At 44.1% G+C, this 23,991-nt stretch overlaps 1 protein-coding gene across 1 annotated transcript in view; it reads right to left on the reverse strand.

Moving 5' to 3' along the window:
• LOC126223584 (hemicentin-1-like) overlaps positions 1–23,991 on the reverse strand; it is a 217,010-nt gene that overhangs the window by 10,802 nt on the left and 182,217 nt on the right. Inside the window, exon 8 of the mRNA XM_049942198.1 lies at positions 9,091–9,350. Within this exon, the coding sequence (XP_049798155.1) occupies positions 9,091–9,350 (260 nt within the window). The remainder of the gene's footprint in view (positions 1–9,090; positions 9,351–23,991) is intronic.

Consider the following 23,991-nt stretch of genomic DNA (forward strand, 5'->3'; position numbering starts at 1 on the left):
AGTACGGGAGGAGCAAAACAATCTTACCTGAAACATACTTTTCCAGCGGGATTTGAATCTTTGGCTACAGTTGCAGCAGCACGTCCAGTGAGGTATCAAGAATGTGAGCAATCACTCATTGCTATGGTATAGGCTAGGGCAGAGAGAATCAGGTTTCCTACAAAGTAAACGATGAGAGACACTGTCGCTGTCACTTATTAAACAGGAATTGTTCAGAAACTTACAACTATATCTAGTGAAATCAGTAGGTTGATACAGCTCCAGTCCGGCACTATCACTGAGTTGCCAAACATTTTCCGAATAGCACTTAAGATAAAAATGTGTGTGTGTGTGTGTCTGTTCTTTCGGATATTTCCGAAAGAACAGACACTACGCATCGAAATAGACAGCCTTGTTAATCAATTAAAGATTGAAGGACAGATGTCCAGGCTGTCATGCGCATTAAAATAGATAGAACAACGGCGTCAGATGAAAATTTGTGCCTGATCAGGTTCGAACCCGGATTCGTAGTGTCTTTCCTTTCGGACATTCCCGAAAGAACCACGCATGTGGTATGCGGCAAAGACGGGAATTCGCGTCTGGCGAGGAGCGTGTGTAGATGAGTGCTGAAAAGAGGTTGGCTGCTGCGTCCCGCAGTGCCCACCGTCGGAGGTTCGGGTCCTCCCTCCGGCATGGGTGTGTGTGTTGTCCATAGCGTAAGTTAGTTTAAGTTAGATTAAGTAGTGTGTAAGCTTAGGGACCGATGACCTAAGCAGCTTGGTCTCATAAGTTCTGACAAGGAATTTACAAAATTTTAAATCCAAAATACTGCACCTAGGTTCTTACAATAGTGCAATAGATGCGCACTGGTTAGCTGTAACTGAAGAGAGCTCCTACTCGGATTGTGATTAAGAGCATAATAACTTAAATTGTGAATATATTTCTGAATTAATGTTTGTTATGTATTTTTCCGTCACCCTTTTCACTGTTATAAGTTATGTTCTACAAGTAACGTACGCCATTGGAGGCGGCAATCTGTAATTTATTTTACCTTAATTACTACTCCAATTTTTGTCTACAACTTAAAGGTATATATGGGTGCAAACATGGAATACATGGGAATAATGCAGCTGCTCAGTGACAGGTATGGGGGAGCCACTGAGGCCAGGCCTCGGATCTTCGACCTCTGCCTTCGCCTACCTGGTGCTGAAAGACTTCTCAAACTTTAAAAAAAAATAGTGCAGTGATCAGCATGTCTGTCTAGTAAATAGGAGGTCCAGGTTCGAAGCCCAGTCGGTCACAAATATTCATCTGCCGTCTTAGCTGTATTTCAACGCGCTGTGACAGTGTGGACGTCGGTTCTTCGATATTTAAGATGCAATTGTTTTTTGAGGCAATAGAGGTGATTTGCGAACATTTGTCTTGCCATCAGTGTAACGGGACTTCAACGGCATCCAACCCTTAGTCATTGCTTTGTGCCGGCGCTAACCCATGTCATATATATGCGATTCAGATTGTAGTTCATATTTAGTCAAATAACGAATGGTCAGTATACAAGTATGCCGGCCGGGGTGGCCGAGCTGTTCTAGGCGCTACAGTCTGGAACCGCGCGACCGCTACGGACGCAGGTTCGAATCCTGTCTCGGGCATGGATGTGTCTGATGTCATTAGGTTAGTTAGGTTTATGTAGTTCCAAGTTCTAGTGGACTGATGACCTCAGAAGTTAAGTCCCATAGTACTCAGAGCCATTTTTACCATTTATGACGTATACAAGTATTTACGAAGAGTAGAAGCAGGATTGCAGCGAACTGATCCCTTAACCAAGTGCAACACACAATACCTGTGTTATGAGTCATTCCAGCTGCACAGCTGAGGGTAATATTTGTTAAGCAATGCATTGCAGAATTAATGTTATACCCGCACGATGATCTCTGTAGTCATACTGTATCATTAGCAGCCCGCGAATGGAGTACTATGTTCGTTAAATCGGATTACTCAAGCTGAGGCCAAAGAAAGAGAAGCGACGACGCCACAACTCTATCTTTACTTAAGTAGGTAGTCAGCGCTAAATTATGTGTGCCACCATTACCGTTACTGTAAGCAGTTTGACAGCATAACACCACCACAACTACTGACAACCGGAGCCATATCATCACGCAGTTGTAACTCGCAGTGACTACAAGTTGTTGATGTTTGTCAAGAATAGCGGAAAGCGCCTCTGAAGTTCCATTTGCATTACGCCTAGGACGGAGAGAATACTAAAAAACAGTAATAGGTCACCCAGCGAAGAGAAGAGTCTACGTATTGTCTCAAGTTCATGCAGTTTGATATTAATGCAGTTCCCGATAGTTTCACGCTAACAGGTTCTGTTGGCTATCGGAATACTCATATGGGAATTACAAAAGTGTAATTGCTAGAACGCTCACCTACCTTAATAACACCTCATTCTGGATTGAATACGACTTGGAAAGCGACGTTAATTATACGTTTCCATCCATCTCCTGACGTCTTACTGAATGAAGTCTGAAGTGCACGCACAGTTGTGTTGCCTGCCGCATGGATTCTGTGGAGTGTTACAGCAGCTGGCAGTCATTGCTGAATACAGACAATTGCAAATATCCCCACTGCTTTAGGGGAAATCGTCTTTGTTGCATTTTTTCCATACCTTAATTAGCACAATAATATAAGGCCTGTTCTGCTGAAGAACTTGATGCCCACAAGTCCTTAAATAAGAATCTCCTAGCGGGAGTAATGCATGAAAGGAGACAGACTGTTGGACAAAAGACTGGACAGCTCCCGGCTTTTTGCGTTTCCGATAGCGCCTACGATAAGAATCTGGTGTCATACATAGACTTACTAAGGTGTCATATTATGCTTCACAACTTTAAACTGTTTATTTTTTTACTTCATACTAAAACAAAAGTTCTGATATGAGAAGAGGAAATGACTGATATGCTTCTCAGGAACTTTAGTTTTTCGTGTTTTTTTCTCACTTCATACTAAAACAAGGGCGTTACTATCAGAAGAGGAAATGAAATATACGCTTCCAAGACATAATATTTCCTTGTGTGCTACTACTGCATACATGAAAGCCCTGCAGTTAATTTTTCTATGTTGGATAAATTTTGATATCACATCACATTCCTTTGTGAGAAGGTTCCTATTTTCTTGGGATTCAAATAGAGTGGACATTTCATCACTGGTTAATATTCTGATGACTAATGATATGATACCCGTTGCAATTGCTCCATGGCACCTGTGAGTAGAGTCTCACGTTGGTTACTATAAGAACACGCAGGCAGTGATATCCGCTCACTGCAGTCAGAGCCAAGGTGATTTCTTTCTGTTTATGGCGAAGCGTCTGCTGCAGTGTCCACGCTCAGCCAACATAAACAAATCGCGGCGGCATTGGGCACTGCTAATCGCTGCACTTGTCGTGAGCCTCGACAACAAGAGCGCACTGTCTCTGCTAACGATACATCTTACTTAACGTAACGTAATATGCAGGTCGTGTGTTGGGTAAAAATTCAGTTTGTAACTTCCCATCGCAATAAAATACTTTACAGTCATATTTGATGCAATATTTATTGTTGGTTGTCTCTCTAATGTTAATAGTATTGATTCAGATGGTGCGTGAACACGAAAACACACACACACACACACACACACACACACACACACACACACACACACACACACACACACATTGATTCCAGTGAGGGTGACAACTACTGTGTGTTGAACAACACATGCACCAGTCAATTCCTCAGTTGGCGTCGAGTGGATGAGATTTTTCAATTACCTTGCATTGAAATAATTGTAAGGAGGAGACTGAAAGTAAATGGACTTGTATCTAAACAGCTGCGACAAAGCAAAGCTTGACCGACTATCAGAGAATTGTCCACATGGGTTTTGTGGACGATTATACTTTTAGTAACAAACCCACCCACGATCGTTACGTAAGATTTCTCGAAGGTATAGGGGCATTGATTTCATTAAGTGGTCGACAGTGTAGCGTGATGGTTTACTTCCCACCATACGTTTTCTATATTCGTGCAAAAGTTGCTTGCATTTGTAGGTCCACATGGCAATGACCTTGTTACGTCTGCCCACTTATTCTCTATCTGGTTGATGTACGGTGATCGTGGAACAAACGGCAACAGCTTTATCCTCTCTTGGCCCTGAAACCAATCTCGCACTGCTCTGCTATGATGGATGGGGCTCTGCTACTGTAAATAAACTGTTATCTCGTTCGTTCATATTATTTAAATAACATATTAGTAATAAGCACATTGTATTATTATTTTCCACAGTGTTTAAGAATTCAGGCCCTGTCATAAATAAGTGATCTAGATTCAACCGTCCGATTACGAATGTGGTTTACCCAGTCTATCAAATGATGAGAGTCGTATTCGGATATCCACATTAAGCCTGACTGGCTGAATCTGATTAGAACGATCTGGTATCGAAATGAAATTACAGAAATCGGATACTTTGAACGTCTTTATTGCAACAATGCTGCGCACATAAATTCGTATGATGGAGTAACAGGTAGCAACTGCCCAAGAAAAAGTGAGAAATATGTCTAGTAGCAACAATGTAACGTAATTATAACCCATATTTATGTGATGGAAATACTGAGTCGAACAATGCACATCTATTTCAGTGGTGGGAAGATGCACCATATCGGATTTGCTGATGACATAATGACAATAATAATAATAACAATAATAATCCCGTGGGGCCGATAGGGGAAACCCTCCCCCATATGGGTGGCACCGAGGAAATCAAATACTTGGGGTGAACCAAATACCAACACAATCCTCAACGACTACTCAATCCGTTGAACTCAAAATCGACGCACGCCTGAGTGAAAACCACGGCTACTCTGGTCACCGTCTGTTAGCTCAATGAGCTCGGCTGAAAATATTTGCTTCCAAAGGCTTCAACACCCTCTGGTCCTGTCCGGTCCTGGAATTACCCAGGCAAAACCAATGAAACACAAGCAAACATGACTGTGCAAACTGTCGACAGGCGGCATTTGGAATTTCGGATTCTGGGGAGGCCAGGTTACCACGGCAGAGAATATTGAAGACCTCTTGTAAATTTCCCTACAAGCAGAAAACATGCATTTGAACACTACATGCCGCGCGGGATTAGGCGAGCGGTCTAATGCGCAGCAGTCATGGACTGTTCGGCTGGTCCCGGCGGAGATTCGAGTCCTCCCTCGGGCATGGGTGTGTGTGTGTGTGTGTTTGTCCTTAGGATAATTTAGATTAAGTAGTGTGTAAGCTTAGGGACTGATGACCTTAGCAGTGAAGTCCCATAAGATTTCACACACATAAGAACTTTTTTTTTATAACTAAACATCTATACATTGATCCAGATACGAAAACTAAATAATCTCACATAATAAATCGACCGAAAACAAATTCTCATCATTGCTCTTCAAGAATAACGACTAACTGACAATGAAACCTCGCATTACGGAAACCATTGCATCTTCAAGAGCAAAATGCAACAAAAGGTCGCGAAAGGCGTACCAATGTTGGCCATGGCATTTCTCGAACACAGATCTATCATCAGTTCTGTCAAAGAAATCACACCCGTCAACAATCGACCTATGACTATGCTCATCAGAGCCCCAGTAAAAAATAATCACTCATCAATGCACATGTCCCCACCAACATCGAAAATAAGAAAAACACCAAAAATGTCGAAAAATTCTGGAACACACTCGAAAATACTATGAGCAAAATTCACCAAGATTACGGGAAAATACTAAAGGGAGACTTCAACTCTGTATTTGGGACAGAAAAAAACTGTGGAAAAATCATTGGTAGAAATTCATCACATCGAAACGCTTAGACCAACGGCACACGTCTGATATTTGCCAACAATTCAACCACAAAAGGATGTCTTCCCACTATAGGAAAAAACCATTTCTCAGCTAACATGTTTGGCTACCAGGTGCAAGCTGCTGTCGTTCGCCTTTCTAGACTCGCTGAAAGCCAGATTTTTTATTCTTTTGTAGTAGAGCTACAAGAAGGCAGATACAAACTCAATAAGGGAATCGTAAGACAGCGCTCAAGCAAAATTCGTCTTGGTACTTTCAGTAACCTTTACTGTCAGAGCGAAAACCTTACGGTACTGCCCATTTCATAATGCCACTTTTGTTTTCTGCCGACACATTTTTTGTTGTTGTGAATACATAATTTTATCTATGAAATGCCACATTTTCATAATGCTTGACACTGATACAGGAAATGAAGTAAATACACATCTTTTCGAAGTCAAAAGTCGGTAATATCCTACTAATTCGTGTTAAAATAGGATCAATCGTCTTACAGACACTTAATGCTTCGCTACAGTCTGGAACCACGCGACCACTACGGTTGCAGGTTCGAATCCTGCCTCGGGCATGGATGTGTGTGATGTCTTTAGGTTAGTTAGGTTTAACTATTTCTAAGTTCTAGGGGACTGATGACCTCAGAAGTTAAGTCCCATAGTGCTCAGAGACCTTTGAACCATTTGGGAACTTAATGCTTTATTAAGATAGACTGCCGTCGTGATGTTTCTGTAGTAAGCTGAATTTAATTTCTATTAGTAAAGTGAATATTTTGTTTGCATTTTCCATCAGTTTACTAAACGCAGCAGTAATCATCAAAGAGAAATTAATCAGCAGCTGAATTTTCTTTCACGATATCTACAACAATCTGACAATTCAACAGTTGTTTACAAATTCTACGCCCGTAGAAGCCTACTTCTTTTAACGATGTCATTAAACCATAGTAGTTTTAAGAGTATTTTCGTCTAGAAATGAATTGCAATGACGGTTGAACGATCAAGAGCGCTAAAGGTAATATTTTACGAATATATGACGAGAAGGACAAGTGCTTGAGAGAGGACTTCCCTATCAATACAAGTGTCCGAGAAACGACTTTCCTATCAATCTCCTGGATAGTTTTGTTTCTCAGATCAACAGAGTGAGTTATCATGCAGTAGCACAGGTGATGTAGTTTTGTTGCTCGACTTTCTTACACTGCGACCGAAAGGTGTCTCGGTTGTTGACAACAAATTCCAGCTGTGTTGCACACACCCCTTGGGGCAGAATTCGTAGTCCAAAACACACTTATGGAGCTATCAAATGTAAAATATGATGTTCACACTACTCTTTACTCTAGTCTACGTCTTTAGGTGGGGCTAAGCCTTTCATTTCTTCTTAGGAAGTTAACGATAAAGGCATCATAACATGTCACCAGTAACAGTACTGCAAAGGAATGCTCAATGAGCGACCTGATGACGTTCAATAATAGTCACTCCGTTGATTTTTGTTGTTTAGAATTAGAGCATGCAGTACTCCCACAACAGACTTCTGAACTTTGCCTGTTGAATGCAAATGTCGCATGATGGTAAAATGTCACATATATCAGTAGTCGAGACTTCCTTCATGTGGAAAATCATTCATGCCAGAACGATCTTTGTTGAAACAAGAATATCTTTTCTGGCATATTTTTCCCAAAAGCACTCGCTCCACGCTCAGTTCAAATCTTTCTAGCTGCCTCTTTTACATTCACCCCTCTGTTATACCAAAAGTAAACGTTGTGTTGCAGATGTTACACCTTTTTCCACTTGCGACTCAATTTTACAATGCTTAACTGTAGTTCATGATTTTCAAGTATGCAAAATCCAATGCTTAGCTGCAAGATGATAACTAGAACATCAAATGCGAAAATGGCATTCATACATACACTGACAGCGTGGTGCCGCCTTCACATGGGCGGTGTTCAGGCGGCGGGTGGCGTCTGGCCGGTGGCAGGTAGCCGCTTCAGCGTGAGGAAACGCTCGAGCGTAAGCTGTTATGATCGCGACGCAGCCACGAGCTGTCCTGCGGAATTGTTTCTGGAATACTTGTTATTCCGGGTGGGTAGAATGTTAAGCGAATTGTCTTCGATGTTCAATCAGACTCATAACTTTAGACCGAAATGTGGTTTAAAAAAAAAAAAAAAAAAAAAACAACACTTGGACGGGAACATGCGACTGTAAGTTTAGAATGCACAACGATTACCGCAAGACCACGGGCTCACTCCAGCTATATGCACTCGGAAGTAGACAACACTTCCTCGTAACACTTCCGCATCTTAGAGTGTTGCCAGATTGTGCAGATGGCCGGACTTAGAGTTGTCAGGGGCGGTCAGTTTTATTGGCCACCTTAAGTGAACGACTCGGACTTAGTCTCTGTGGCGGCCGGCCGGCGGTCAGTTTTTATGTCTAAGGCTGTACAAGAATGACATTTGTGGTGAGAAGTTATTCACAACTAAAACGTTTTTGGGTTACATTTTACTGAAAAATTCAAATTAGTTATTGAATCTGATACACTGTATCAATAAAAACTTAAATACTTTCTTCAGAGTTTTAAAATATAAAGGAAGTGAGTAGATTACACCATCTTCAGAGAGTGGGCATAAAACGCCACTTGGTGGTATTGTTTAGTACAGATAAAATGCTGTGCTCTTACAATGGGGACTGGAGGGCCAGAAAGGAGTGGAGGATGTGGGGGAAGGGTAAGGGTAAGACAGAGGACAAGACATGAAGGTGTCTGTGTAGTATCACTGTGATAAATCTGATATATTAGAGGTCTTGACTTTTTTAAATATTTTAAATTTTTTAAGTTTTTGTAGAATTTCCCACTGTCTTATAGTTTTTAATTTCCCAATGGCACCATTTTACAATTTTACATTTCCCTCCATCAACACACTTGATTTTTTTAGATACCACCAACCGCCATTTTCGATTTTAAGTTTCACACCACGACTAGTGTGTGCAGCGCCTCGGCAGTAGCGCCTACTAGTGATGGAAAGTTGAACTGTGGTCCAGGATCGGCATAGGTATACTACTACTTTGTGAATATCTCAGTATGGTCACGTTGTACGCTTCACCCCTGTATCATTCATTTCAGTTCGCTCAGGGCGCATCTGGATGTCTCTGTGTGCGGTTAAGATTTCTGGAGACGAGGCGATGCCCTCAGAAGGCGGCGTGCCTACCTGCGTGGTGCGAGGGCTGTCGCTGCGGCGGCGTCTGCGGCGGCGCGGCGCGCGTGGCGGCCTCAACGGCGACGCTGCCCTGGCTGCGGCCCTTGCCGTTGCTGCTGTACACGAGCGCCGTGTAGCGCGCACCCGGCTGCAGGCCCTCCAGCAGGAAGTCGGGCCGGCCGCGGCTCGTCACGTTCGCCACCAGCCGGCGCTCCGCGTCCGCCAGCTCCAGCGTGAACTGCTGCGGCAGCCCGCCGTCGCTGCCGCGCGCGCACGTCACGCGCAGCGTGGTCGCGCCCCGGCCGCTCACCTCGCAGCTATGCGGCGCGTCCGGACGCCCTGCACACCGTGCACATTCGTGACAACAGTCTCCACCTCCAGAGTAAGTGCAGGCTTCAGTTACGCCAATCTGAAACACTCATCATACCATCACAACTCCATAAAGTGATACTTGACGGCAACAGCAGCAGCAGCAGCAAAGTAGCTGGAGTTCATGGAGGTACATTTCAGCATGTTGTGACCCTGTGTCACACTCCTAAAGCATTCAAGACTTTCCTGGAAGAAACAGTTATTAATGCGCTTCACTGCCTTTGTATTTCACCAAATCTGAATGCCATGGAAAATTTGCGAAACATTTTGAAAAGGAGTCTTGGGAAAATGAAGGTTCAGTAAAAGGATGCACCTTATTAAATGAAGTAAAAGTGTGGTTCCATGAGTATGAATTACGAAACATTGGCTTTAACCTGGTCGAATCTACGCCTCAGTGTGTTGTGAAGCTGATTAAATCAAAAGGAATGAACTTTAGTTATAAATATTCAGTAAGCTATTAAATGTGTGCACAGTTAAAATTTAATAGTCTTGACGCAATTAATTTGCACACTAATGTACATTAATACACACGAAATTCATTTAATTTTTCTCTAGGAAAATGGACAATATTGTCCCAGCAATAAGTTAATACACTACTGGCCATTAAAATTGCTACACCATTAAGAAATGTAGATGATACACGGGTATTCATTGGACAAATATATTATACTAGAACTGACACATGATTACATTTTCACGCAATTATGGTGCATAGATCGTGAGAAATCAGTACCCAGAACAACCACCTCTGGCCGTAATAACGGCCTCGATACACCGGGGCATTGAGTCAAACAGAGCTTGGATGGCGTGTACAGGTACAGCTGCCCATGCAGCTTCAACACGATACCACAGTTCATCAAGAGTAGTGACTGATGTATTGTGACGAGCCAATTGCTCGGCCACCATTGACCAGAAGTATTCAATTAGTGAGAGATTTGGAGAATGTGCTGACCAGGGGAGCAGTGGAACATTTTGTATCCAGAAAGGCCCGTACAGGACCTGCAACATGCGGTCGTGCATTATCCTGCTGAAATGTAGGGTTTCGCAGGGATCGAATGAAGGGTAGAGCCACGGATCGTAACACATCTGAAAAGTAACGTCCACTGTTCAAAGTGCCGTCAATGCGAACAAGAGGTGACCGAGACGTGTAACCAATGGCACCCAGTGTGGCGGTGTGGCGGTGAAGGATACACACTTCCAGTGTGCGTTCACCGCGATGTCGCCAAACACGGATGCGACCATCATGATGCTGTAAACAGAACCTTGGTTCATCCGAAAAAATAACGCTTTGCCATTAGTGCATCCAGGTTCGTCGTTGAGTACACCATCGCAGGCGCTCCTGTCTGTGATGCAGCGTCAAGGGTAACCGCAGCCATGGTCTCCGAGCTGATAGTCCATGCTGCTGCAAACGTCGTCGAACTGTTCGTGCACATGGTTGTTGTCTTCCAAACGTTCCCATCTGTTGACTCAGGGATCGAGACGTGGCTGCACGATCCGTTACAGCCATGTGGATAACATGCCTGTCATCTCGACAGACAGTGATACGAGACCGTTGGGATCCAGCACGGCGTTCCGTATTACCCTCCTGAACCCACCGATTGCAAGTTCTCCTAACAGTCATTGGATCTCGACCAACGCGAGCAGCAATGGCGCGATACGATAAACCGCAATCGCGATAGGCTACAGTACGACCTTCATCAAAGTCAGAAACGTGATGGTACGCGTTTCTCCTCCTTACACGAGGCATCACAACAACGTTTTACCAGGCAACGCCGGTCAACTGCTGTTTGTGTATGAGAAATAGGCTGGAAACCTTCCTCATGTGAGCACGTTGTGGGTGTCGCCACCGGCGCCAGCCTTGTGTGAATGCTCTGAAAAGCTAATGATTTGCATATCACAGCATCCTCTTCCTGTCGGTTAAATTTCGCGTCTGTAGCACGTCATCTTCCTGATGTAGCAATTTTAATGGCAAGTAGTGTAAGTCACGATAGAGTGCTTAACTGTCATGAGCGTTTCGGCCTTGATATGAATCTTATCTGTATGTGTGTCATGAGCTGGGGACCTTGAAACGACGGAGGGGCTTCGTCCCGATCGTAGACCTCAGTAGTACACAACCGCACAACAGGCTACAGCAGTCCACACACCGCCGTGTGGTTCGGCACCCAGTGGACCCCCCACCACCCTCCGGGAGCGTCTCATTCCAGAAGAGTGTAACCCTAATGTCTGCTTGGGAGACTAATAACGGTGTACGTGTGCGTATAGACAGTGTTTGCGCTGCAATCGCCGGCATAAAGTAACTGAGGCGCATTCGCCGAGGCGGATGGAAAACCGCCTTAAAAACCATCCACTTGCGGGCCGGCACACCGAACGTAAGACACTAATCCACCTGACGGATTCGTGCCGGGGCTAGCACGCCTTCCCACTGGTGAAGCAGTGCGTTAAACCGCACGGCTAGCCGGGTGGGCCGATATGAATCTTGTCATATACACAGCTAGAAAAAAGTAATAATACCTTTAAGTATTTGTAATTCATCGAAGATTTACTGTTGCAACATCGCATGTCGAGTGCATGAAAGGGGCACATACAGATAAATATCACAAGCGGTGCGGAGTTTTCAGGTATCGAACCACTCTGAAACACCCATATCAGTACCTGCTGTAAGTCCTCGAGTGGCAGTGCAGATGCAGACTCTGGCATCCAGTCGAATGTACAGATGGCGAATACAGTCCTGGGATACGTTACGCCACGCCTGCACGAGCAGTTCACGTGTTTCTGTAAGGGTTGTTGGTTGATGAGTGGTAGCAATAATTTTTTGTTCCATCACATACCAACAGTCACGGCCAGTAAAACTGCTGCACGTTTTGCAGATCCCGTTGAGTTTTGTGGACGTTGTGTGTAATCATGAGCCGGCCGAAATGGCCGTGCGGTTAAAGGCGCTGCAGCCTGGAACCGCAAGACCGCTACGATCGCAGGTTCGAATCCTGCCTCGGGCATGGGTGTTTGTGATGTCCTTAGGTTAGTTTAACTAGTTCTAAGTTATAGGGGACTAATGACCTCAGCAGTTGAGTCCCATAGTGCTCAGAGCCATTTGAACCATTTTTGTAATCATGATCCTCTTCGAACAACACATCACCTTCCCGTGGAACAACAGCAGAAGACCGTTTCACAAAACATTCTCGCACGTATCGAGTGCTGGTTAACGTTCCCTGCAGATACACCAAAGATGGAGGAGACTTTCATCTTATCGCACTCCAGATCATGAAGACGAATGCACTCTACAAGACAGCGATCACCAACGCTGCGACGTACGCGCAAATGACCATGACTTGCGTGCAGGCAGAATCTGGTTCCTTCAGTGAAGACCAATGCGTGCCATTCCATCTTCCAAGTGAACCTCTGACGGCACTAACCGGGCCGTGCACGTCAGTGCTGTGGCGTGAATGGAAGATGGGCTATAGATGTGCTTGTCAGTGGTCTCACTGTAACGGCAGGTTCGCAACAATTCGTGTTGGCACGCCTGAATTCACAAGATGTCTTATCTGCACTGTGGTTGTTGTATGATGCTCCGTTGCTGCCTCGAGAATACGTCGATCCTGGCGGGTGTCTGTGTTGCGTGGACGTCCAGAAACTTGTGGACGGGTGTAAGCATGTTCACGTGACCACTGATAGCAGCATCGTTGCACAGCTGGCACAGAACGTCCAATGTGTGGTAGTTCTCCGAAACGACCACAACGCCACTCCGAAGGCCAGAATCTAACCTCTTTCAAATTCGCTCGTTTGACTGTAAGAATCATGAGTGCGTCTCCTTGACATGGTTGCGTATTTGCTTCGCACGCTTGTACCACACTTAGCCTTCTGGCTGTAAACATTCCTTATTAAAGGGCAGACACAATTGTCGCTCTTGTAGCCCATGCCACTACATAATCTTTGGTGGACAACGTTCAAATCACTGTCAATAAATCACCCAAGTGGCATATGCCGTTATTGGATCAGGGTCGACATCATCATTCCAGGTATATTAATTTTTTTCGGCACTTTGCAAACGCTACTCAAAAGAATTACGGGAACATGAACTTAGGCATGTGCCATACTCTGATGAGTATTTTTCGCTAAGAACATCGTTCATTTACGTAACAAGAACTGAAACGTCTAACAAGTGTCGAAACAAACAGGAATCTATCATCATCTTGGGTGGCGGTAATAGGAGTGTGAGTGCTTCTATAACGTGTGTGTCTTCCGCAGTCTACCAACGTGGAATACTCCGTACAGGTCTACAGACTTCACCCTGCTGTATCTGTTCCCATTCCTCAATAAGAGACCATCGTTATTGGCGGGGCTGTGTGGAACAGGACGACCACAAACTCGTCTGTCGAGCATGCCCGACACATGCTCGACGGGGTTTAAATCAGGACTCACCGCTGGATATTTCATTAATTCAAAGTCCAGGGTTCGCAATTAATCGCTGGTGACGTCCGCCACACGGGCCCTGGGACTGTCTTCAATGATAAGGAATTCAGAGCCACCACAGTACGGAACAGCAACCACATGGCCCAACTTCACCTGTTCAATGTACTACCTGACGGTAAGGCAACCATGGAGAACGACAAGGTCCGACAGCTGTCAACACTGAAGCCTCTTCACGCCAACCTTGGCTGAAACTGACGATTTCCTGGACAACACGTTGCAGAAAGTGCTCACTCCAGCGTCTCCAAACACTAACCTGCCATCACCACGTTCAGAGCAAAACCGGATTCGTTCCACAAACCTTCGGGCGAGCTGCCGAATGTTTGCAACTTCCTGCAACAATATTTCGGCGCAGAGTCTTCTGGCCATCTTCAGGTGATACTGGCGAAAATGCCCTGAGCTCTGATATTTAAGGCCTCTGAGCACATGCGCGGTGGATTCACTTGGCGTTGCACGTGCACTACTTGAGCGCGTTCGATTCTGCTGCCCCGCGCGCCCTTCGTGGTGAAAACTCGCCGCATTGATATCAACTCGCTTGTCTTCCCGCGGTTACATCACAGAACTACGCCGGCTACGGAGGACACAGGATTCCGTGTGAATGCGGTAAATCTTATATAGGGCAAACGACGCGTACTGCGCAGCATCGCATTATAGAACATCAGCGGCATACTTGACTCCTTCAGCCTATAACTCTGCCATCGCCGAACACTGTATTTCCACTGGTCATGCCATGAATTACAATGAGACAATAATTGAGGTCCATACGTATAAATTTAGGAGTTCCATTATTAACGAATCCGTGGAAATACGACTGCCTGACAGTGACTCTCTTATTAATCGTGACGGCGGTTACCAATTGAATTCGGCATGGAATCCAATCGTCGAGTAACTTCATGTCCTCCGTAGCCGGCGTAGTTCTGTGATGGAACCGCGGGAAGAAAATCGAAATGATCCCGATGCGGTGAGTTTTCACCACGGAGGGCGCGCGGGGCAGCAGATTCGAAAGCGCTCAAGTAGCGCACGTGCAAAGCCAAGTGAATCCATCGCGAATGTGCTGGAGGGGCCTTAAACACCAGAGCTCTGGGAGTTTTCGCCAGTATCGCCTGAAGATGGTCAGAAGACGCTGTGCCGAAATATTGTGGCAGGAAGTTGCAAACATCGAACATCTCGCCCGAAATTTTGTGGAGCAATATGTACGCCGGGAAAGTTTTAAATCTAACAAATCGGGAATCGTCTGTGAATAACAATTATCGCCGGTAATGAAGTTCTTAGCTGGCCTGGAAACGGCAGAAATGAAGGTGAATTGCGAGATGTTGTCGCGCCAAGCGGGGTACTCGAACAGCACGTCCTGGTCGTAAGGTTCTGGGACACAGCGGCTAAAGTAGACCTTCTCTTATCGCCTTGCACTGCTCTGACGATATCCGTACGACGGTGCAACGCAGAGTTGGCCAGATGTCTGTCTTCACGTCGGTGACCGTCTCCAACTCAGCTTGTTTAGTGACCTGTCCCCCTGAAGCGCAGGCACAACCTAAACATCATAGATGGAGAGGCATTGGCATCTCGTTTTGGCTCAAACAGACTGTCCTTGGTACTTGCACAGCATTAAGATTTCGCCTTGAATATTCTTGGTTGAATACGTCCACATATGACAACTGTATCCCACTAGGGAATGTTGGGACACCGACGATCGCTTCTGTCTGAGCGGTCACCTGGAACTGTAACGCATAGTAAATCGATAGACGGCGAATGACTCTAGTTGTTTTACGTGCCGGCCGCGGTGGTCTAGCGGTTCTGGCGCTGCAGTCCGGAACCGCGGGACTGCTACGGTCGCAGGTTCGAATCCTGCCTCGGGCATGGGTGTGTGTGATGTCCTTAGGTTAGTTAGGTTTAAGTAGTTCTAAGTTCTAGGGGACTTATGACCTAAGATGTTGAGTCCCATAGTGCTCAGAGCCATTTGAACCATTTATTTTGTTTTACGCACTGAAAGCGTAGAACTTAAGCTACGCATTAATACCACATGTACATACCGTACGTTGACGTGTTCCCCTAAATCTTTTAAGCAGTGTATATGGGCTTGTAGGACGACAGGTTACTCTTACTTTGCCATGTGTGAAACGGGCTATTCTGAAACCTTCACCACTCACATATGCTTATTCAAGCGATAAAAAGACACACAATATGATTTTACAATGCTTGCAATCTAAAATGCCCGTCACTTGGAAAGGATACCACATAGGTGGTCGCCACTTTTATTCACACACATTTCAAGTCTTTTACGGAAATCCGACGTCAGTCTTCCAGGACTAGCACTGGAATCCGATTAACTTTCTCCTGAACTTCATCCTTCTGTTCACCAATGGCGTATGGCCGATCACACCGGATCAGAGATTTCAAATGATCTTCAAGGAAGAAACCACATGGTGAAAGGCCAGCGTGTCTTGGAGACCACGAAATGTCATCATCCTTGGAGACGGAAGATGTTCTGTAGAGCGTTAATGGAATGCTGCGAGGTACTGAATGTGGCCCCTTCTTGTTGGAAGAGTTACAGGCAGATCAGTAAGCTGTCGCTCTAGAAAATGGTTCAACATGTAAACACAACGTTCTGTATTCATAGTAACAGCAAGAACACAAGTCTCTCTGATTCCAGACGATGACATGGCGCACGATATTATCACTTTCTCATTGTGAAGTGGTGTTACATGAAGCAATTAAGTATTTTCAAATGACCTTTATCTAATGTTAACAAAACCTGATACATCAAAGTTAGCCTAATCGCCAATGATAACTGTTGCACAGATCGTGTTTGTCGTTCATGATTCCATTTCCCCGCAAAAGTGCAGAGTTTTTGGGTGTTGCAGTTCGTTGTGGAATATTCACCATACACTGCTTACCGATTTGTCTAGTGAAACATAGTTGAGTTCGGCATCTCTTTTAGCACGACATTATCAGCAGATGTTAACATAGCTCTGAGGAAACGATTTTGCTACTGATATCTCTGCAGTTAAAACAGCTATGAAAAGAACAAATCATTATTTAGTGAGTAGTTTCTCACAATACATTTGGATGAAAACAGAATAACGATATATTAACTGCTTCCGGAAATATTACGTGGTGAACAGCTTAGTTAAATAGCACCGTATGTGCTCTTTCCGCAGTTTTGTCGATTAATGTCCGAAACTGGTGCTGCAAAAAAGTTTGAACAAAAAAAGAGTATTACAAGCGACTTTTGTCGACATTTATGTGCCAAAAACGACTTCATTCATATACATCAAACTTGCAGGGTACCCTAGCTCCAAAGTGTTCCATTCAGTAAGAATTGATGTAACGTCCGACTGAGCCTGATAGGAGAGAAGTGAGGATTTTTCATTTGGATAGACGCTTATTGATGCGTTAAGTAAGATGCTGCCAGTACCCGTAAATGAGTATTCTGGCCGAGACGTGAATCTCTCATTTCCAGTGTTTTTAGGATATTAGGGACATTTTCCTGTTTCTCGGACGTATGGTTAAACCCCAGTGGTTGTGAAGTCCAGCTTCAAGTTGGAAATATTTTGCAGCAACGTTATATGAGATGCAGCGGTCATAATTGGACTTGTGCAATGTAATTATTAATTTGTCAGAGACAAAATTATTTTATTTTACTAAAGACTCGTTTCATTCCATCGTCATCCACTAAATGACTAACTAAAGAAAAAAAAATTCACGAAAACAGCCATGCCTTTAATAGTATTAGGGACCATTATTTTCAGTATGGCGTGAACAAATAACGACATAATTTGTCTTCTCACAGTTACTAACAAGACATAAGCATAACTTCAAAATCATAGAGAAGCGGCAGTAGACTATCTTCACATGAGTGTGTAGACAGAAGTAAATTATCAGAAAAACAATTATCTAGATAAAATTAACATTTACAAATTCTGACGCGTTACGTTAAGTCCTAGACTTTTTCTAGTTCAAATTTGTGCCGATTACTTACGATATTTTGGCATTAAACATTATACTTTAAATTATATATCTTCTTATGTTTCTGTGCGGATGTGAAGTCTACATGATGCAAGAAAAACGTGTGTTCACACTGAAAGAGATATTTACTGTGATTATTTTTTCTTTTTTTACGAGTGAACACGGCCAAGCGTATTTGCAGTGATGTGTCTAGTACAATGGGTTGTAACTCCCGTTCCTACTCCAGTGTCAATAATGGGTTGCTGCATTATAGTAATGATGATCAAGAGCGTCCTTGAAATCTAACTCCAGTGACGGTTCCGCAAACCGTGGACACTATCCATTTCATGATCCTGGATGATCGGCGGATAACTGCTAAAAATATGGCAGAGAGTCTGGGGAATCTAGAGAACGTATGGGTTATATTATGTATGAGATTTTGGACATGAAAAAGATTCCTGCCAACGCAGACCGAGTGCGTAAATGAGTGTTGGCTTCACAATCCAGTTTGGTCCAATTTCGCAGTGGTACTGTGAGATTTTTGGATAGTATCGTCATCACAGACAAAACTTTGGTACACGCTTATGATATAGAGACGAAAGAACAGTAGAAAGAATGGAGACTCATTGATTCTCCACGCCCAAAAGGAAGTTCAAAACACAAAGATCACCAGACAAGTCGTTCGCATCCGTCATTAGGGATAAAGATGGAATCCTATATATTGACTACTTATTGTATGATAAAACCAATACCGTCAAGTTTTGCGTTGGACTTCTCGACAAATTGAAGCAAAAATAGGTCTACGGACATCGAAGAAACCTGAGAAAAGGAACCTCATTTGCCCCTCCCCTTCTAACTCCTCCATCCTCCCCCCCCCCCCCACCACCACCACCACCCGGCCCCTCACAAGGTGTTATCAAGTAGATCTTTACTTTGAAAACCTCAAAACTCCCACCTATTCATTTGGTCATGTGAAAAAACTATTTCTGAAGAGTGAGGAAGCCAGAACGGCTGCGGATGAGTGATCTTCTACACAATCGATTGTTTTTTTTCTTTCTTTTTAGACGGGTTATTTAAATTGGAACAAAGATGACGGAAATGTGTTGAGCTCATGGGGGGAATATGTTGGGTAAACAATTTTTTTTAAACTCGTAACAGCATTTATTGTTTTAAGTACTAACCACCATCTCCTCGTAGCTCACTTTGCACTTTAATGAACAAATTTCGAGTTTACGATGTATCGGACCAGAGTTTCCACTCACAGAAGCCATGATTTGAAGGGAGAACTCAACACGTCGTTCGTAACGAGACGGAATCAACACATGTAATGGTGGCTCTGAGCATACACCAAGATCTGAATAGGACGCTGCTGTTTACAATATATATGTATATGTACATATAAAACCATGGACCATGTGAGAAACTTAACACGTTACATGGTCACCTAATCGAAGGATCTACAGTTGAAACACAATCATAGGAACTACGTCAATACGAGTATGTGAGTATCGTACTGAAGTCGGTGGCTACTCTTATCCAAACGCTGCAAGTGTCCCGCAAACGGCTCGTTTGCAGAACCATATATACCGGAAGGTTTCTCATTTCTGTTATAGTATATTTTCAACTTTGTCAGTTGTCCCTAGTTCTCTCTCTTCTCTCTCTCTCTTTCTCTCTCTGTGCGTGTGTGTGTGTGTGTGTGTGTGTTTGTCTGCGTGTGAGTGTGTGTGTGTGTGTGTGTGTGTGTGTGTGTGTGTGTGTGCAATTTGGTCGCAAAGATGAACTAGAATTATCATACGAACAAAGAAAACGTCAAACTGCTAAGTTAAAACACATTCTGTGAGTACAAGCCAATGATGTAACAGCGTTGCCGATGAGAGAGCCATTATGTTTCATAAATGTACATGAGATTTATATCGGCGATATAGTTGTATAATTACGTTTATCTGCCCGACGACTCTTCTTGAGAACGGAAATAACTCTTTTTCTCCCTAACACTCCCTACTCCAGCTACCTGTCGTAAACTACTGCAAGAAAATGAGGATTCTCCTTTCCATAATCACTACAGAATTAACAAAGAAAAGAAAAGCCATGATTTTGGTTCAATGCGTAAATATTCCCCAAATAAAGAAAAGCTATTCAAGTGACTTGCAGCACTCACTATTCAGATATATTTGTTTATTATTATCTAACCTAAAAGGAGGTTATTTTTATTAAGTGAAAAGTTGTAAATTTGTGAAGTGTACGGGACTGTGCAGTAGAGAAGATATTTGGTGTATAGGAATGACAGAAACTTAGCAAGTAACTTCACACCACGTACCTCTGTCAAAGTCTACAACATAGTATGTACTGAGTAATCCAAGTGAATGTAGAGACTTTCCAGGGGAGGATATCTGGCATTATTTCACTGCATAGTGAAAGCTAGGAGAGAGGCAGACATCGCTGCAGGCAAAAAGAGGCTCGGTACGCGTTTGACCGAAGAAGAAAAACAGAGTGAATCTGGGTGCAGAGCTGGCAGATTTTGCCTCAGCGAGTCAGTGGAGGGAGCTTGTTAATGTGCACTGTTCGAGGGCGACCAGGCCGTGTTTTCACAGTTCACGTTCATTAAGCGGTAATTGAATTGCGCTCTGTGGCAGAGGACGCGGCCTACAGCAGCGAAATTCGGAGGCGCAAAATCGCGCAGATGAGTTATATTCTATCCAGATAATAGCTGGCACTGGGGGCGAAGCTCCGTAGGAACGTTGACCGCGCGCTATGCATTACCAGCTTCAGGCGAAGGCGAAATTTCTCCATTGTATTCCCGAAAACTACCAGAGGTGCTGACAACACTACTACTGCTAGTAGGTCGTTTTATTTTCTCAAAGTTTCAGACAACACAGCGACTGGACACCCTACTCTAATAAACAAGGCAGACCTACCCATACACCAACACACAACACAACATTTACACATAGCATGCAAATGGATTTTACAAGCTCATATTTTACAATGCACTGAAATTGCTTAGCTGTACCCATTTTAACCGTCCAGTTGTAGGACTCTTCGCGGAATGTTGTTGCTTTGACTTTGAAAAACAATTGTAGGTCCCCACCAGTTGAGTGTCCGCCCCGATAGCTGAGTGGTCAGCGTGGCAGTCTGTTACGCCAAGGGGCCCGGGTTCGATACCCGGCTGGTTCGGAGATTTTTCAACAGCCGCTGTGGCCGAGCGGTTCTAGGCGCTTCAGTCTGGAACCTCGCTGCTGCTACGGTCGCAGGTTCGAATCCTGCCTCGGGCTTGGATGTGTGTGACATCTTTTGGTTAGTTAGGTTTAAGAAGCTGAGCCTAGGGGACTGATGACCTCAGATTTTTAGTGCTTAGAGCCATTTTAGCCGGAGATTTTCTCCGCTCAGAGACTGGGTGTTCTGTTGTCCTCATTATCATCCCATCATCACCAGTGGAAGGCAAGGGGAAACCACCACTGGAATCACTTCTCTAGACGCTCATGCGGTGGAACTCTGTGACGAGGTTTCCCCCCATGACACGACCTGCCGTAAGGCAGATAACAAAGAAGAAAAACCAGTTGAGTGCTCACATGTGTAGTAACCGCGTGTGTTATTTCTTTCTTCGTGACAGGAAACCTTTGTGTGTGTGTTAGATGGATATTTTACAAAGAAGCGGGCAAAAATAATTGCCCTTTGTGAATATGTATGTATGACTATAAGAGACTTTATGTCGGTTGTTAGTGCGGGAAAATCTAGTGTTTCAAGTCTTATTAGGGAACATGATGATACTGCCTCATTGCCTCCGACGAGAGAAGGCAGATGTGAACGAAAACAAAAAACCACCCCCAGAACTGACAAAACTGTACATAAAATAATAGAATTTGTCAACAGAAGACAATGAAGGACCTTGATAGAGATTTATTGGCTGCTGGAGTAGAAACGGACTCTTCGACGGTGTGGTGTAGTTTTCTTGAATGGAGGCGGAAGGCATGAAACCAATAAAGAAGCAGTTGAAACTGAAACTTCCTGGCTGATTGAAACTGTGTGACGGACCGAGACTCGAACTCGGGACCTTCGCATTTTGTGGGCTGTGAGGACGTGGCGTGAGTCGTGATTGGGTAGCTCAGTTGGTAGAGCACTTGCCCGCGAAATGCAAAGGTCCCGAGTTCGAGTCTTGGTCGGGCACACAGTTTTAATCGCCCAGGAAGTTTCATATCAGCGCACACTCCGCTGTAGAGTGAAAATTTCATTCTAGAAAGAAGCAGTTGTTGACGCCCGCAGTGTAATAAAAAATGGTTGGCATTGGCCAAAACGTTATCTTGGACCTCAAGTGACTGAAAACTGATTTTGGGCAATAAGTTACATTTTAGTGGCAAATTACCTCTTCACTTCTGTCGCACGTTCTTCGGCCGACGCTTATTAGATGAGTATTCTGACGTTTGGTCAGCACGAGTAGCTCCCATTGTCAAAACTTCACCATTCATTGCTGGTAGTGGACTAGAGTCGAGCTCGTGACAGAAGTTTATATGTACCCAGAGCGCGATTTTCCAAGGGTTTTTCCGTGGTTCTCCCCTTGCTACATGCAATGGTCATTCACTGTAGCATGGGAATCCAGGATCCGTTGACCTGGGCGCTTTCTTCTCTCTTGTTGAAGCTGTTCTCATGTTTGTTTGCCTCTATAGCTTCTCTGAACAAACCGGTATCATAACTCCTCTTTACAGCAAGAACTGCCACGTCGGCCAATTTCATTGTGTAATCGGTCCACACTGCGCGTGCTCTACCACATCCGATTTCTCCTCCTGTTCCAACTTGCAGTACTGCTTATTTTCTGTGATCCTGGTGTTGGTTCATCGTCCAGTCTCTCCAACATAAGCTTTTCCCCTTCTTCAAAGTAACTGGTATGTTCTCGACACTGCAAGAGGATCCCTTTTCTTCTTTGCCTATCTGACACACTCCCTGTTCAAGATTACAGAATAAGGGTTTCAGGCGAAGCACTCATGAGACGGTGAGAGCTAATCATTTGAACAGAGTGTCAAATACCCTCCCAAAAATATTTTGGATTACTTTCTACTGTAAGTGGCCCTGTTTGCTGTATGATGAATAAACCAAATGTATGGAAAAATTTTGAGACTGGATTATACCTTCATGGAGGTACATTTCAGCATGTTGTGGCCCTGTGTCACACTCCTAAAGCATTCAAGTCTTTCCTGGAAGAAACAGTTACTAATGCGCTTCACAGCCTTTGTTTTTCACCAAATCTGAATGCCATGGAAAATTTGCGAAACATTTTGAAAAGGAGTCTTGGGAAAATGAATGTTCAGTAAAAGGATGCACCTGAGTAAATGAAGTAGAAGTGTGGTTCCATGAGTACGAATTACGAAACATTGGCTTTAACCTGGTCGAATCTACGCCTCAGCGTGTTGTGAAGCTGATTAAATCAAAAGGAATGAACTTTAGTTATAAATATTCAGTAAGCTATTAACTGTGTGAACAGTTAAAATTTAATACTCTTGACGCAATTAATTTGCGCACTAATGTACATTAATACACACGAAATTCATTTAATTTTTCTCTAGGGAAATGGAAAATATTGTCCCAGCAATAAGTTAATATACTACTGGCCATTAAAATTGCTACACCAAGAAGAAATGCAGATGATACACGGGTATTCATTGGACAAATATATTACACTAGAACTGACATGTGATTACATTTTCACGCAATTTGGGTGCATAGATCCTGAGAATCACTACCCAGAACAACCACCTCTGGCCGTAATAACGGCCTTGATACACCTGGGAATTGAGTCAAACAGAGCTTGGATGGCATGAACAGGTACAGCTGCCCATGCAGCTTCAACACGATACCACAGTTCATCAAGAGTAGTGACTGGCGTATTGTGACGAGCAAGTTGCTCGGCCACCATTGACCAGACGTTTTCGATTGGTGAGTGATCTGGAGAATGTGCTGATCAGGGCAGCAGTCGAACATTTTCTGTATCCAGAAAGGCCCGTACACGACCTGGAACATGCGGTCGTGCATTATCCTGCTGAAATGTCGGGTTTCCCAGGGATCGAATGAAAGGTAGAGCCCGGGGCCGTAACACATCTGAAATGTAACGTCCACTGTTCAAAGTGCCGTCAATGCGAACAAGAGGTGACCGAGACGTGAAACCATTGGCACCCCCCATACCATCACGCCGTATGATATACAAGTATGGCGATAA

Source organism: Schistocerca nitens, chromosome 1, assembly GCF_023898315.1.
Source record: "Schistocerca nitens isolate TAMUIC-IGC-003100 chromosome 1, iqSchNite1.1, whole genome shotgun sequence".
NCBI lineage: Eukaryota > Metazoa > Arthropoda > Insecta > Orthoptera > Acrididae > Schistocerca > Schistocerca nitens.